The sequence below is a fragment of the Fringilla coelebs genome (assembly GCF_963513975.1).
Source record: "Fringilla coelebs genome assembly, chromosome: 1".
NCBI lineage: Eukaryota > Metazoa > Chordata > Aves > Passeriformes > Fringillidae > Fringilla > Fringilla coelebs.
In genome coordinates, this window is record NC_140028.1 from 115169996 (window position 1) to 115187552 (window position 17557).

Genomic DNA, 17557 nt, shown 5'->3' on the forward strand with positions numbered 1-17557 from the left:
CATTTGTAGGGCAAAACTCGGTTTGCATTCCCAGCTCTCCAGAAGACACGGTCTCCTCTTTGGCACAACCCTGCCCCAAACGGGGAGGCAATCAAAGGGCTTTTAGCAGAAACCTCTTAGCAAGGGCACTGCTCCCTCAGCCACAGGAGTGACTAGCAGTCAATGGGACACAGTTCTTAAAGAGCTGCTATAAATACTTTCAACATTTAAAAATGCTTAACGTGAGTGTTTGTGAAATCAAGGAAAACAGTTATACAACGCTCATATTTAGATTGACTGAAGAAAATATTTTAATTTGGTACTTAACTGTATCCTTACACTTGGGCTTAAGCCACCCCTAAAATTGGCTCAGGCTGCCACAAAACAACAGCTTAAACCAATTTAATCGCTGTCTGCTGCAATCCCACCCGACTTCCAGCCCTGGTTGCACATTCCCCATCTGCTTTCTTACGCCAGCTCTCGTGCTTGTCCAACCCTGCTCTGAGATGCAGGACAGACACACACCCTCGACACCCTAAAACCCACCCTCTTCCTATGGATTTAGCCTGTTGGGTGGCTCAGCACCAGGTCACATGGACACTAGAGCCGGTGCAAAGAAAGGCGTGGAATTGCCCAGTTGAGGCTGGGTGGGACACGAGGTTCAGAAATATGACAGCTCATCCCTGTAGTCCTGCTCCCTCCACCTCTGCCCAGGCTGTTTAATCCCATCCCGTGCTAAATCATCCAAAACTTAACCTGACCCTCCTCCCTACAGACACACAGACAGACAGACAGACAGTTTCTGCAAGGTCAGTAAATTTGCTCAGCTCAGCAAGAGTCCTCAGCAGCATGGAAATGCATGGCTGGAGGTGAGGAGGGTTTCTCCCTTTCTCCACCAGGGAGCCACTGGATCATCTAAGCGCTGCTGTCAAGCCATATCCTCAGGCTCCTGCATGGATTTGGATCCCTGTTATCCGAAAATCCGGGCTAGAGCGCTAGAGACAAAGCTTTAAACTGAGGAGAGTCGGGGAGCTGAGCAATAACCATGCTTCCTAGGGAAGGCTCCTGCAAACCTGGTCTTGTGGCAGCCCTTTTACCTGGTCGTTCTAATGGCCCTGTTTTAGTATAAGGATATCAAGGACTAAGTCAGATCTCTCTGGAGGAGATGTAAGTCAATTTACAGGAAATTCAAATACACTGAAGTAGCCAGAAGCTAATAGAAATAAATGCAAAGGGGGAAAAAAAAAGGAAAAAAAAAAAAACCAAAAAGAAAAGAAAAAAAGAAAAAGGTAACTAAAAGCAAAGCCCTACAGCAAGAAGACAGCTGAGATTTCTGACAGGATACCCTTCCCCCAGCCTGGATTTACCAGTGTTTTGTGACATAGACACAGCCTTAAATATGAAGATAAATGCTCATCTGTAAAGAAATTCTCTCATACATTATGCAGCACTGTCTCTTCCACACTTCATATATATCTGTCTGTACCTATAAATAGAAATTATATCTCATGTACATTATCATATATTACAACCTCTGATGATGTGGTAAAGGAAAGGAAATAAGCACAGGAAGTGGTGTGCTTCACCAGATCCACCAGATCATGCAAACTGCACAGAGCCTTGGTTAGTCAGGTATGTGCTGGAAATAGCACAAAAACATGTGGAAAAGCAAAAGGAAGGGAAAAAAAGACAGTAAACCAATGGGTTTGTTGCATAACAAACAAAAGCCCAAGTGATCTTGTGGGGAGGTTAGAAGACAAAAAAGAATCCTTGCATGCTTAAAACTGGAGTATTGCACAAGGTGGCCCAGCACAAGTAGGGGGAGCAGGCCAGAGCAGGTCTGCTGGGCAGCACTGGGAGGAACAAGACAGGATCCCTGCAATGCTGAGGCCAAATCCAGAGTCAAACCCCAACTCCCAGCCTGGGAGACAGGGGCCTTAACTGCTGATTGCTTTCCTTTTTCAGAATGTGTCATCTCTGCACTGCTGGAGGGTTTTTGTCCCTTCAAAAAAGAAGAAAAATCTTCACTCTCATGCATTTTATGAACTGATGAAATATCTTCACGACTTGTTCTCATCAGTGTTTACTTGTTTAGTATTTCAGCTTGACCACGGTGCCTACGGGGCTAATGAGCCATGGGTGGCTCATCAAATCTATCAATTAAAGATAGATTTGATGGCATCCTGGCAGACAAAAGTGTTTTAATTAAACTGAAAGAAAACTGTTGTTTATGGGCCAGGAGCCCACGCTGAATGGACAAAAGTAAGCCTTTTGATAGGAAAAATCAGTGCCACATCTAAGGGAGGGGGAAAAGGAGGTTCAAGTCCTGGCTTTAGCAGACTTCCAGCAGAGCCCATTACTTTGGACCAGGGCATGTTTTGACTTGTCTTTTGGAAAATGTGGAGAGTTCAGTCTCAGCCTCCCTGAAAGTTTCTTGCTATTTTCACTAGGGAGGGCTGAGCAGAGCCCAAAGGAAGCTCCACACTGGTTAGCAGCAGCACCACTTCCTAGTTCTCCCCACAACTTCATTTAAGAGTAGAACTCAGAGCTCACTTGTTTAAAGGCCAAGCAAAATCTGAACCAGCCAGGGTTACACTGAAAACCACAAGATTTATAAAAAGCAGTTCCCTCTCTCACCCTGTTAAGGCTCAAACAAATAGCAAAACTTGTTTTGACTTTCCTAAAAGTAAAGTTAAAGCCTCCAAGTTTGCCCTTTTAATCAACTTCAGTTACTTCACTAGCTTTGAAAACAGTATGGTTCTGAGCATTGCTCGATTCACTGTGGAAGGGGATGGAAGGAGATTTTGGAGAGAGAAAGAATGGGAATGTATCAATTTCTCTAAGGCAGAATTATCACATATAGGCATTTTAAGGCCAGGTAGGCAGCTTCCCCTATTGAAGTTGTGCAATGCTTTGCACCTAAATACTATATTATCACTTGCTTCACTTTGTCAGCTTTTACTGCTTGGTCTGAAAGCTCTCACTGGATGCCAGAAATTAATTATATCAATTAATTACATTAATTAAATTTGTCTGGTTTTACCTAAGGAGTTCCTTATTTTTAGCCTTGCCAGAAAAAAAAAGGAACCAAAACCAAACCAAACCAACCAACCAACCAAAAAAAAAAAAAAACCAAAACCAAACAAAACAAAAGCCAACAAAAAACCAAAAAAAAAAAAAAAGAAAAAGAATTTAAAAAAAGAGGAAAAATAAAGAGGAAAAAATGTTTAATATTAACAGTGTATATACCTCCACAGATGTAATGGTGTACATGATATCTGGAATCTGACAAAACAATGACTGTAAAGCCTGTGAAAGACATGAGAAAAGGAAAGTTACAAGACTGACAGTGTAGCCCATCTGAGCTCACCCATGAGTGAGTGGGAAGTGAAGACTCTTAATTTACACAAGAACTGAAGTTGATTCAAGGCCACCATTACCTCCGGGGAGCATCTCTCTTTCAATGCAGATTTAAAAGCTACGGTGCTTTGCAGGTCTCTCATACTTTCCGTGGGTGTCCTTTAAGTTGCAGGTAAATCCCTCCCTTTTACAGTAATCTTTCACCTGAAACAGAAAATACATCCTACGGTTTTATCACCTGTCATCTGAGATCTGAGGCACCTCCTGTGGCTTCAGTTGCTGGAACAAAACAGTGTTTTATTTTGCAAAAAGGCTCATACATAGAAATACTCATAATCCCTTCTCTTTTTCCCCCTCATCTGACATGAAAGGTCAGAAGGTACCTATGGTCCACAACCTCAGATGACACTGTTGCCTAAATACACATTCAGAGGACACGGTTTTAGTTGGACTCAACTCAGGAAGAACAGGAACATTTAAGGAACAGGAACATTTAAGCTCAGAGAACCAATCTAAAAAAACCAAAAAGGAAACTAAAAACCCTTGCAGCCAAATTTCAATAAACAGAAATGGAATCATGCCACTAGGCAGCTCTCTTTAACCTCAAGTAAAAGTCCTACTTACCCTGGCTCAGCAACCAGCTTTTTTCATAGCCTATGCATGATCTGGTCAGCATGGAAAGTCTTCACCCCTTACCCACTCCCCATCCAGCTCCCACCCCCAGGGTCACCTGTGGTGGCCATCAGACCCCGAGGACGGGCCACAGAAAAGCTCTGGGGCTCACTCCTCCACTTCCAGATTGCTTCCTCCTGGCAGAGCACAGCTGCTTACAGCTCCAGAGCCAGGCTGAGCAGAACAAGGAGTAAATCAACACCTCTCTTTGCTTATGCTGCTAATGACACCCCAGATCACTAGCACTTAATTGGATTTACTTTTCAGTGTTTTTTGCATTTCGCTTTTCTATCAGCTGGGACAATAAAAATCAATTCCTGTAGGGCAATTTAATTTAGATTTACATGGTGTTTTATATTCAGATTTTCAGCGCTGCAACATTTGTGTGGCAAATCCGTGCAGGACTGTTTTTAAGTACTTCTGTGAAATTAAGGTAAGCCCATACTGAGGGTAGGCACTTTAACAAGCAAAATACTTGAAAAGACCAAGTAGGAAAAACAATATAATGGATAAAAGTTATTTGGCCAACTGAAGCAGATTGATTAGAGAGATCTCATACACATGCAAGAAATAGTTACTTGTATAAATATTTGGAGGACTGGTGACACAGATAAATAGTTAATAACTTTTTTTCCTGATGAGTTTTTTTACAAAATACTGTTGAAGTCTTCCCCCCTGGGCAAATCTACCTACCATACAAAAGGTCTCGTTTGTGAAAAACATCTTCACGTGGATCAAGGATGGCTGTGCAGATCTACAGGTTGTCTGTAAATCACAGTGCATGAATTCAACCATGGAGCAGGCTGGTAGAGACTGTGCATGGCTCTTGTGGTCTGTCCCTCCTGCTCAGGAAGGGTGGAGCACTGTGGTAGCTGCTGCAGGGAAAAGGGAAGTAATTTCAGCCACTACTTAGCACCCTACCACTTCCCTGGAGAACTAATATATTTTACTTTTCCCAAACAGTTTTAATAGAGACATGGAGATATTTGTCATTTTCTCCTAGCTGGTGGGCTTTGCTGCTGTCTGGGAGCAGCAATGTTTATTTGGAGGAACAGGTCTTTAAAAGATAAGTCTTTAGTGTTAGGAAGTTCAGCCTGAGGAGTGATTGTACTTTAGCAGATTTAAATATTTCTAATAACTTTAAGCATTCTTATTCAACCGTGCAACAGCACGTATGGATTAGGCCACTAACATTTCAATATGTTTCCCTCTCACTGGACAAGGCAAGTCTATAAATTTCAGGGCTATATACTAGGTGACTAGTGGAAGTGTCTTGTTCCTGTTTTGCCATGGTGTAGGGCAACACTGGACAGGGAAAAGCTGCTCTGTACTTTGGAATAATCATTTATGACTGGAAGATGACATTTTGATCCTTAATTCACCTATATAGACAAGTTTACTTTTGCTAGACCTACAGAAGGTTTCTACTGACATTTCCCCCTTTTTGAATTCCTAAGGGCCTCACCATTAGTTCCTGTTAGCATTATTTTTTTAATTTCACCTTGTGCATTGATGGAACCAGCCCTGTGGGCAGCACTGGAGGTGGTTGTGCTTTCACCCAACACCACATCACTGGAGGCACTTGGATGTTTAACCAAATCCTCTTTGGTCTTGGAGGTGCCAGCAGGTGTCCAGAGCAGGGATATGAATATTAAAAATGCAACAAAACACACACTTATCTGCTCCTGGGGGCTTGACAGGGCACAGGCAGAGGGGAGAGGAGAGGAAAGGATGTATATCCATTGCTGGAGGATGGTGTTTATTTCTCTGATTAATTTTTGTTTCTTCTTGGCATTTGACTGCATCTCTTGTCCTTCTGCTTCCAGAGTTTCAGTGCCTCCTCTGAAAATTTAACAGAGTGGTTACACCTAACGGCTGCAACCAGCACATTAGCAGGGCTTGAGTGACTACTGGCATTTTTTGTTTGCAGATCTCACTCAATCTTTTATTCAAATTGAAAGGAAGAACTTACAAATAGGATTATGTTTTTAAGACAAGTAAGTCTGTATGTGCTACGCTGCAAAAGAAATAGTCTTCTTCCACCAGAAAATACTTGATCAAAGTTATTCCAATCTGCATTTCTTTTAAGTAGACAAAATAGAAAATGTACATGGTAATGAAATATAGTATTTCATGATGTATATTATGAAATAGAATAGAATGAGATTATTTCTTTAAGACTATAAATTATTAAATTATCATTAAAATGTATGTATATAAATAATTCTGTGAGACTTTCTGATTAGATTACCTTGATATGAAAGAACACATTGTGATTATTCTTTGATGCTTTGCAATAAGGATTTAAATTCTAAGTAGATTTCAGGAAGATTTTCTTTTGATTCAGCAGCAAGATGTAATGGGTGGACAATACTTAATGAAGCAGAACAGGAAACAAGAGCGACTTTTTAATTTACTCAGTTAGTTTCCTGTGTAAAAGATTATGAAGTTACCACCACACAGATTTTTTTTGGGGGAAGTTTCATTTGGTTTATTAGCTATTCAACATTCAGGGCATTTAATACAAACTGTTTTGCTACTACTTGCAGTACTGGAAGACCAAAGGAGAGGGCTGTTGTGAACCCTGAGATTGGGAGATCTTCAGAGAGTGGATTTGTACCTTAGTGAAAGTGCTGAGCACCAGGAAGGTTACATTCTCTACTACACAAAGGAGAACTAAGCAGGTTTTCATCTCTCTTTTTGCAAAGATGGCAGCAATCTTTAGTGCTGGAGTAACTTGTCCCTTCTTCAGCGAGACGCTGGAGCAGCACACAGACAGCGCTGGGCTGTGAGCAGCCTGGAGCAGAGGTGGCTGGTGTTTGCTGGGCTAAATGGGGGATTTGGGAGGCCTGAAGCCTGAGTGAAGGAGCAGATTTAGGAAATGGGGAGCAGCAGAAAGGAGTAGGGATGAAGGTTCCATGAGGTCCAAAGGACAAAGGGAGCAGGATTTTTGCAGATCCCTGGCACCGCGCAGAGATTACTAGAGAAATGTTCATGTAATTGAGAGGTGCCCAAGCACTGGAAATGGAAGTGTTTGAACATGGGCAAGCACGCAGTTCAGCTGTGCTATCAGCAAGGTGTTTCCAAAGCTGATGAGCAAAGCGCTTCCTTTGCCCTGTTTATGACAAGAGAGGAAAGGAGCAGGGCAGTATTGAAATATGTGTGGTAGGAGCCCCGTCCATGTGAGGAGGCTCCATTCAGAGCCTCACAAAGGCTGTGAGTCAACTGCAAAGAAAGGAGGCGTTTCACAGAAGCTGAAGTGTGACCCTTTGTTTTGCCTGACCCCAAGGTCCTCGGTGACACAAAAGGGGACCCCAGCACTGATTCTCCAGCAGCAAATGCCTGTTGTGAGTGAGTGTATTTGAGGAGCAGTGACAAAAAGGAATGACCCGAGGTTCTTGTTTCCAGCCCTTGTTTCCCAAGGGACTATCAAGGAGGGAGTCCTCCGTGCAGCCTGACTGAGGTGGGGAGAAGAAGGTGCTGGAAAGCTCTTCCTAGTGGATGCATTTCCCTTGAAAACCTCTCCTGAAATGCATGATCTGATCACCCACATGTACTATTAGGGCACCTGGATAACGAGGTTTTTGGACTTTGCTCTGCAAAGTTTATAGAAATTAGTACGTCTTTTACTCAGCTATTACATGAAGTGGGTTTTTTCTAATTTAGGACTGGCAAGGAATACTACATACTTAGAGTGTCTTAGTAGCCCTGCCTCCGTTTTAACCTTCCATTAGCCAATGACTACTTTCTTTCACAATCAAAGTAAACATGAAAGGTATGTTTTGCTTTGCTCTTTTCATTATTCCAGAGAGCCGTAAGTCCCTATTAAAGTTCACGATACAATCAGGGTGCAGAATGATGGATTTAAAGGTATCATAAAACCCTTCCTGGTAAGTAGTAGTCCCCAAATATATTCCAGTTGTGACCTGAGAGAGGCTGCTGGAGGCATCCCAAGCAGCCATGCACTGGCTCTGCAGATCCTTTGAGCTGAGGAAATTCATTTGCATATGGATGCCATGCTAAGGAGGCCAGCCTGGATTTCATTACTGCTAATGATGTGTGTGGGAGAAGTGATTTAGTTTATAGCCAGTGCCAGGCATGCCACAATGAGGAAGTACTTAACTCATACAAAGCTCTTTCTTGCTTCTAAGACCTAAAATCAGGGGGCTTCAAGCAGCTCCAGTGTTACAGAGGTGGTGTCTCCATGACCATGAACAGAGCTGTGACTGAGGCAAGGGAAGGAGAGAGAAGGAAGCATCAAGATGTACTATTGATGTCATAGAGGAAAGGATAGGAGAAAGGAAAGGGAATGAAAAGCAGAAGAGAAGAAAGACCAACGGAGGATGAAAAATCCCAGCAGGGATAATTGGCTCTGCAGGAACTGTGGCTGCCAAGGCTGGATGTTGGGAGTTTGGAGGCGACAGAATTTTCACTGGGTCTTTGCTATAGTTTCCACAACTCCAAACGCAGGCCTGCGGTAAGATGTCCATCTTCAGAGACAAGTTTCTGAGAACTGGAAAGGAGAAAAGGGAGACCAGGATACCACTGGAGCTGGAGTAGCTGGGAGTTGCTGCCCTGCCTGAAGGCATCTTCCCACTCCACCGGAGCCACCTCTGCTTTCCTAAGAGACATTGCCTCAGACAAGGGGGAAAGGAGAGGGGCCTGGGGGCAGGTTCCTGGCATCTGCTTCAGGGGTGGAAGGGCTGAGCTACTATGCTCAGGCAACTTCAGGAAGAGCTGTTTGAACTGGGATCAGTGCCTTGGGTGGTCTCTCAGCTGTGAGTGATAAATTCATCAAGCAGAAGAAAGGATCCAGAAAGAAGGAATGGGTGAGTGAGACAAATAAATCAGAGGGATTAAGGCACACCATACCAGCACGCTGAAAGTGTCTAGAGCATGCACTGTCCCCAGGACAGAGTTTAAAAGGTTGAGAAGGCTTAGAGGAGGAACCCAATTCTTGGGGGGTTTATGGGTCCCAATCCCTCTGGTGTTTTATGCTCCCCTGCTATCATGGCACAGGGTAGCAGGGAAGAAGGGGTGTGAGCTGCTATCCATTGCTTGGGCATGGGATCTGTAGCCAACAGTATGAAAACCTGAACAAAGGTTTTTCAAGAGGAATTACTCCTGCCTTATTCATGGCACAGCAGCTGGTTGTAATGAATTTTAACTGTTTGGCTGCAATCACCCACAATGCGTGCAATCAAAAGGGTTATGGCCCTGCTCACTCCTGCAGCAGCCTGGAAATGCTATCTCTGAAAATACGGGATGGGTTTGGGAACCTTGATTTAAGCATTGTTCTTCTGCAATTTTCTGAAGAGGGAAATCAGCTGGTCAGTTGGACAGGGGGATGTGAACGCCACTTCAGTAATCTGTGAATGGGAAATGCATTTTGGAGAGTTCCCTGATTCCTGCTTCATCCGAGTTGAACTCAAAGGGTACGGAACAGTGACATTTAGCTGGGGTTACTGGAAATTAAATATTGTTTACTTGATATTGCAATTGAATTCAGAACAGCTGTAGGATGTCTTTAAAGAACAAGTCCCAGCTTTAGCATTTGTGTGTCCCTGAGAAAATACTGAGGTTTGCTGAACTGATGGTCTTTGCATGTGGTTTTAGGCCAACTGTCGCCTCTTGAATGTTTTAGTATGTGCAAGTCACTTGAAGATCTTCATACCCAGCTGTCTGAAAACAGCACACAGACTTCACCAACTAGAAGAAATGAGAAAGATGATTTATCATAAAAGAAGAAGCAGGAATCAGCTAAATTTAGAGATCATCTGAAGAGCAAAGGTGAGACAAAACAAAGTGCAATTATTTCCTAGACCAAGGGGAAAAAAAGAGAAAAAGAGATTATGCCAATGCATTATTTTTACCGGGTCTCTATAGGCAGACTGAATTGTGTTGGGGATGGCTTATTGCTCCTCAGCAACAACAGCAGGTTTTAAATAATGCTTCATATTTCCCAGGTTTAGCAGATGAAGAAAAGTAATTACTTGGGAGGCAAATAGAGCAGATTTGCAAACAGAGGAGAATGTTTTATGGCCAGACTTGCAAAAATTTGGCTCCTGCAGATGCCAGAAGACTCTGCATCTGCTTTAATCAACGTGGGTTGGTCCTTGTTGATTATTTCTTTGAGATCCTCATGGTTCTTATGACAGTAATTTTATATTATCCAAGACAATGTGACTGTACAGCTTCACAGAGAGGGCAACTTACCTGCAAATTCAAAGTGCACAGCTTTTGAACTGTAAGAACAACTGGTTCAGAGAAGTCTGAGTTTTGGCTTTGTTTTGTTTTTGAAATGTCATTGTTCTTTCATGTTTGTATTTAGGACCCATTGGCCTTGAAATGTTGCATGGCTGGGCTTGCAAACACTGGGCTTCTACAGACAGCAGAAGACTCTTTGTTTGCTCTGATCAAGAGAGTCTGATTATTTCATTGAGATCCCCAATGGTTCTTGGGGTGGTAGTTATAGACCATCTACAGCTACATCAACGTTCAGCTTTTCTTCATGCAGAGGGCAACTCACCAGCAGACTGAAGCTGAATATCTGCTTTATTAGTTTATTAGCAAATGACCAAGAGAAAAACAAAAGAGCCTGGAAATGCTGAGCCACTGAGCAGTGGTGGGTGTAGAGACACCCTGTAGTGTCACCTTGACTGCTTTAGTTTTCATGATGGTTGAATTGGGTTGGAATGTGATGGGATTTGGTCTCCCTGTCTCCCTGTTTACAGTGACCCTGCTGTAATGTATCTTCTGTAAGATAAGATCTTCTTTAAACATAAGAGGCAGGGAGAGAGGGGAGAGGGCAAGCAAGCCCTGTATATAGCATCTGTAACATTTAATTATATGAGACAGGGATTTTCCAATAGGCCTTGCAACACAAAGAACGTTCAGCTATCAGCATCACAGTATATATTTTCTAAATCACAACACCCACACATTTCCTTAGCCAAGTAGAAGTTTTCCCTCCATGGCTGCATATCTAAAATTAGCCTGAAGGTCAAATCTGAATAGAAATACCCTTATCATTGAATGTGCTGGGAATGATTGGTGCAGTGGGCTCAATTTTCCCATCGAAAACCTTCATTTATTTTTTTTTAAATAACAGTTGCTTTTACAGTCAAAGAGCTTGGAGAAAGGCAAAATGAGGCCTGCTGTATAAAATCAACATCAATATTCTGCTTTCACTGCAAGGCTATTTTTATTGCCAACTATTTTAAATGTAACAAGATGGATATAGTGAAGCCACAGCGTAAAAGATGCAGCAAGAGGCTTCTGAATAGCAAGGCTGAGCACAGACATATGAAAGAAAGGCCTTGAAACTTGGAAGATGTTTGTATGTGAAGAAAGACACAATGAAGAAGTCTAAGTTGAGAAATGCATTGTTGAGAAGAAGTGAATAGTTCAGGTCTAAAAATAGTTTTTTAACCTGCAGTTGTATTATGTGAGGACCAAGCAGCCTATGCTGCATAAACGCAAAAGCACCGTCCTGCAAGAAGTGCATTTATCAGCCACAGTGTTTTATTGAGTGCTTTAATAATACAAGTGTACATCAACTGATCCACAGTCAAAAGTGGCAGGTCCCTAAGAAATTTACAAGCACTTTTTTTTTTTTGTTTTTTAAGTAAATCAAAATACATATTAATTTGTTCAATGCAATAGCCTTTTGTGTGGGAAACAGAAGGCTAGTGATAAACACAGTCTTAGTAATGCACAGTGATTCTTGATTTTAAGCTTTTATACAAAACTTGTTCCCAGTAGCATGCACCCACCATTAAAGACTTCAGTACAAAAAAATAACCCTAAACACTACATTTAAGTAGAAATGAGATATAATTCTGAATTTGTTTGTTTTCCCCAAAACCACACGAAAGAAAAAAAAAAACCAACCCCACACATTAATACAAAGCTTTCTGATAAAGCTCTATACTATTACAGATCCAACATTCTTTGCACTGATAACCAAAATTCCCTGTCTACATTTGAAGGAAACAACTTTCAAGTTAACAGAACAAAAAAACCCAGAACAAATAAAAATAAAAATAAACCAAAATGAAACAAACAAAAAAAAAAAAAAAAAAGGAAGTAAGGACAACCTTTTGTCACAAAATGGTTCAAGATTTAATAAAAAATAAGAATGAAGGGAAGGGCTATTGATGCACTTAGTGAATGTGCTTGCACAGGTCCAGCAAATCCTAGAGGAGGTTCCTATGTGGCGTATCGCTTGGTCCACTGTCTGGCCATTCTGTCGTGCTCTGCTCTGTTAGTCATGTACTGAGTGGCAATGCTTCCAACCAGGGGGTCAGCTGAAAAGGAAACACAAGCCGTGAAACGCGTGTCAGCCCCGGGAGGACGGAAAAGATATTTTTAGAACCACATTCCTTCAGTTCTCTTAGGTCTAACAAGGTGCCCACATACACCAGCATCGTTTTCAAAGCAGGGAAGGAAGGAGATGAAGGTGAGATGGATGGCAATGAGCTAGACACGTCTCCTAAGCATATAACTGAAACAATTTTCTAAAGTTCTACCTCACAAAAAAAATGTTCTGTTTTTTTTTTTTTTTGAGCTAACACTCACCTCCAGGTGATGTAATTTATTTATGGTATTAGACTCCCAGAACTATTCATATTCTCACCTAAGAAGAGGATGAGCTCTAATTCTATTATCAGTTTGAATGCTATTTTGTTTTCTTAAAAATAGTTTCAGTTTCAAAGCATAAAGAAATGTAAGGAATTAGGGCAGCAAGTACTATTTTCAAAGCAACAGAAGTTAATTCCAAATCGTGGGATTTTTAAATTTAATTTATGGGATCTTTCTGAGCATTCCTATGGCCAGAATGCTGCATGATATGGTCTGGATCTATGAATCACTTCACAAATAATTAATCAAAACCAATCAGACCCCTAAATAAAACAACCCAACATAAGACATTCTCACAAATGACTGTATTTCATCAACTTTTTTCTTTTTCAGACAACATTTTTTCTCATTTTAAGCAGACAAAATTTATATTTCCCCCCCTTTTTTGAGAGGAACACATGCTCTTGATATTTCTGCTGCAACAGTAAATGTTCTGAGATTGTACCATGTGTGTCCAGAGGCACTGATACCACACCTTTCCCTGACTTAGGACAGATGAAGATGACTTCTTGTGAAAGCCAGGTATTAATCAGCTTTGTTGTTGTCTGAAGATGGTGCCACTGAACAGTCTGAGCACTGGCTTTCTTGGTACAGTTGTAATCTGAGTGTGGTGCTTGCGCTGTTAACCAGGGAAATTCCTGGGACGAGATGTCAGGCCTCCTGTCAAGCAGGGTAAATCTGGGCTTCTTTGTTTGGTTGTTGATGATAAGAGTTCATGATAGGGGAAACACGCTGGCTTAGCCAAAAATCGTTTGATTGGCTGACTGCCAATCTCACCGAATGTTAGTGAGTAATAGTGAGTAATTAGTGAATATTAGTGAGTAATATCTACTAAAAAAAAAATTATTTTGCTTTCCGTGCATAACCCGCACTTTCAGGAAGAGCCTGTGATTTGGATGTTAAGTTTGTGCCTTCTAAATTAGCAACACAAGTTATCACTGTGACTGCAATGTACTGAGTCCCTGTAGTCTCAGTTCTGCAAACACTTACTGCATGTGCTCACCTTTAATATCTCAATATATCCAGAGGAGGTCACTGAGGCCTGGATTGGATTATTTTTACATGCATGTGTGTAAAAGAAGAGTATCTGGTCTAAGATAAAATTTAAAAGTTGTAGACAGGAAAGTATATTCCCTTTAACGCCACAGCCAGGAAGAGAAACTGTATAGGGGATTATCTGAGGGATTTTGTCCTGTGCAAATAGGAGGTTAACAGCCTACAGGCTCTAAAGTAGCAAAAAGTTATTTGTGGCTGGAATGAGGTTTGAGAAGCACTGCAGGGTAAATGGGGAACCTGAGCAATAGGAAAGGGCAACATTTCTCTTCGCAAAAGATTTCCCTAAACAGCAACAGGGAAACCTTGTCAGAGTGTAATGGCAGCTTGGGGATGAGCCTGAGAGTACTGCTGCAAATTCCCACATCCTCCTTGGACACAAGGCTCCTGTGCAAGGAAACACTTCCACAGACTTGTGGAGAAATGGAGCCTAAAGGTTGAACTTTAAAGGAATCTTTGAAGCAAAATTTGAAGCATATCCTGGTTTTCATGCTTGTAGGGGAAGGTGGGGTTTGGCCTCTGAGGCATCTGGCTGGGGAGGGTTGCAGGAATATCACAGCATTACCATCTGGAATGCGGCAAGTTCTTACTGAGGTTTAGCGTGTATTTAAAGTGATGCCTCTGAGATCTTTATAAAACCTTGTATGAGTCAGTGAACAGTGATGTGCTGTAGTAAAGGTTTATCTAGTTCAAATCTGGAAGGTTTTTCATGTGCAGAATGAATGTTTCTGCGAAAGCATGAATTTCACACTGGGAGCTGTAAATTGATTTCCTTGATATACTGCAAGGCTACTGAGGATCACATCATCATCCCCAAACCTCGATGATAATTAGAATCTTTGGTTTCCTAGTGTGGGGTTTCCTCTATATCTCATTTTAGGAGCAAGAAAGTATTTCAAAACCATACATCTTTACAAGGCTTTGGAAGGTACAGGCTCTTCCCCCAACCTCCTTCCAGCATGGGACAGTGTCTCCTTTCCTTTGGGGTGAGAGAATCAGTGAAAGGCATTCTCGGTAAGGTGTGGAAATCTGTTCAAGTCCAGCAATGTAAAGAACTGAGCTGTTTATTTATCAGTGTGTTTAAGCCTTTGTCTCTGCAGTGTTTTGTTTGGCAGCTGAAAGAGTGGAGGTGATGGCCTCTGAGACACCTGAGGTCTACAAAGCTTTGGTTTTAGGTGTGTAAATTCCTGCTGAGTGACCTGACAATCAACTAACGATCATCTCAGGTGCTTCCCTAAGCCAGTGCCTCCCTCCACTGGTGTCTGCCTGTATGAAGCAGGACTGTGGAAGCAAACAGAGGTCCTTGCTTGCTGTAGCATGAGCAGGACCAGCTGCACCCACAGCCAGCTGCAAAGCGAACACTGCTAAAAGGTACTTTCAGTAATTACAGCAATGACATTGATTTTTTCAGTTTGGCTGTGTGTTTTGTTGGTTATAACAGTATTGAATAAAAAACCAAACCCACAGTTTGGGAAAGCCACTTGCTCATTTGAGAGGAAGGATTTTATTTCAAGGAATAGAAAAATAGTTATTGACAGCGAGGCTCAGCTATTTCACATCTCTCTCAGAGAGTCTGGAGGTTTGTCACACGTAAATATGTATGAGGACTTTAAAAAGGACACTGTAATAGGTGCTTGAAGAACTGGCTTATTTTAGCAGTTGCTGTGAAGCCATAAAGCCATCAGGAGGCACAACTGCTTTGTTTGGGAAGCCAGGACAGCTGGTGAGAAGGGAAACGTAAACTTCAGACCAGAGCGACCCAAGCAGGGGCACAGCGGCCAATTTGAAGCAGCATGCTGCATTTGTGCCTCAGGATGTAAGGAGAGAGAGTGTGAGCTCCAGAAATGCCATTGCCCTCTCCCTGCAGCTGTGTGGGCAGCTCCAGCCAGCAGGTCCAAGGAGACACATCTCTCAACACTTCATGAGTCACGAGCCACCACCGCCGCGTAATTCGCCGCGACGGGCGTAACACAGAGATTACAAGATAAATTGAAGCATCTTAATTAAAACAATGAAAAGGTTTAACTCCCAACAGGCACAAGCCTTTGTTATAGTGCTCAAGTCTTACAAAATATCAAGTATGAGGAAGAAATCCTACGAAATACCAAGTATGAGGAAGAAACAATGGTCCCCATTTACCCCCCTGTGCTATGAAGCACATGGCTGAGCACCACCTGGTGCTCAGTTGGGCTGCACTGCTAAAGGGTTATTGTGAAATACCCATTAGTAGGGCCAAATATGTATTTATAAAACAACCACTGCATAAACTATCTAATTAAGAGATGAAAAGGAAAATTGGATCTCAAAATTCATAACAACATTTTTCTTTTGTTTCCATTTCCCACTACCAGAAAGCTTTCTTATTTTCCATTTGTATATATCTGTGGTTTTGATCTTGATTCTAGAAATTTGTTTCTATAACTAGTCAACTGCTCTAGTTTTTAATGTTTTTTTTTTCCTTAAAGAAGTAGCTTGATTCATCAATGAATCAGGGTTAATTTCAGAATTTTACTCTAAACAGGACCGTGTCCAAATGACAACAATTACCAGGGGATAGGAGTATAAAGCTATGCCAGGAATGTGTTGCTGAAACAATCTTGTGAAAGAAACTTAAATAAGCCCACAATAAATGAATAAAAAAGCATATCTATACAACTCATGGCCTGGCAGAAGATCACCAGATGTGTGGTGGCTGGCTCGAGAGCTGGGGTGGCACCCTCTGTGCACAGCTCCTTCCCTGTCCTGTGGGCAGGAATAGGCTTCCCAGCCTTTGGGGTGCTGGTAGCTGTGCCAGCCTGGAGGAGCTGCTGCAGCTCTGTGGACCCAGAAATCTTTAGGCCTTGTAATTTACTGCTCCTTCTAAAGCCCCACCCTAGGATCTCCTCATAACCTTTAAAAGGAAATTTTTTATCCTGTACTCTGATTAATTCCATGCAAAATATTAATACACCAGGAATTACAGGATCAAATTTCACATCGGAGGACAGTGCATGAGTAATGAAAATACATATAAAAGGCACCATATTATAGAGGCAAGGACAGAAGCTATGGTTCAGCAATGCAGTTTACAAGGAAAATGTCAATCTAAAGAACTAGACTATGAAAAAAATCTTCTGGATGATTTACAGGAAGACGGCAGCTGCTAAATCCCTCCTCACCTCACCATATGTAATCCTCATGTTATATTAGAATTCATGAAATTGCCCTGTATTTATGTGGTTTTGAAAGCTGGGTGAACTGGAGCTTGTCCCTAGCTTAAAAAGGTTGGATGCACTGCTCCACAATACCTTGTCATCTTCTTTTGCAGCCACTGAATATGACTGCATAAGGAAGAACATTTGTGTCTCATGTCTATTGTAAGGCTAATCAAATTTACAGTTCAATTTAGGGAGTTAATGCTATTGGGGATTTGGATGAGCTGAGGTTTGGTCATTACAAAATTTCAGCTGTGTTTAATGCTAGTTAAACTGCTTTATCATTCAGAAGGCAGACTATAATTCTTCCTTAAAAACTACTTTCCCCCCAAATAAATGAAAATATATTGCTACACTGTATTTTTCTCAGCTTGTATTTTTACAGCTATTTCTATGTCAGCAAATAGCAATTTCAGAGCAGAATTCATCTCCTGGGCTTTGCAATGCTCTTTTAAAAATACAGCAAACATACTCTAGTGAAATAAAAAACGGAGATGGTGTGTTTAACAGCTTGATTTCAGTGTGCCTTCCCCATCAACCACACAATATGCAATGAAATTCCAATCTGTAATGCCAACATGGTTAAAGAGACACACATTTAAACTTAAAATGTACATTATGGTGTTTGTATGCATTTTATATGTTTTTATGAGCTT

The 17557-nt window shown here is 41.7% G+C and overlaps 1 protein-coding gene across 1 annotated transcript in view; it reads right to left on the reverse strand.

Annotated features, from left to right (window-relative positions):
• Positions 1-11534: 11534 nt before the first annotated feature.
• The window catches only part of LOC311157311 (ubiquitin-conjugating enzyme E2 E2), a 200208-nt gene continuing 194185 nt past the window's right edge, over positions 11535-17557 (reverse strand). Inside the window, exon 6 of the mRNA XM_084211944.1 lies at positions 11535-12320. Within this exon, the coding sequence (XP_084068070.1) occupies positions 12223-12320 (98 nt within the window). The 3' untranslated portion in view covers positions 11535-12222. The remainder of the gene's footprint in view (positions 12321-17557) is intronic.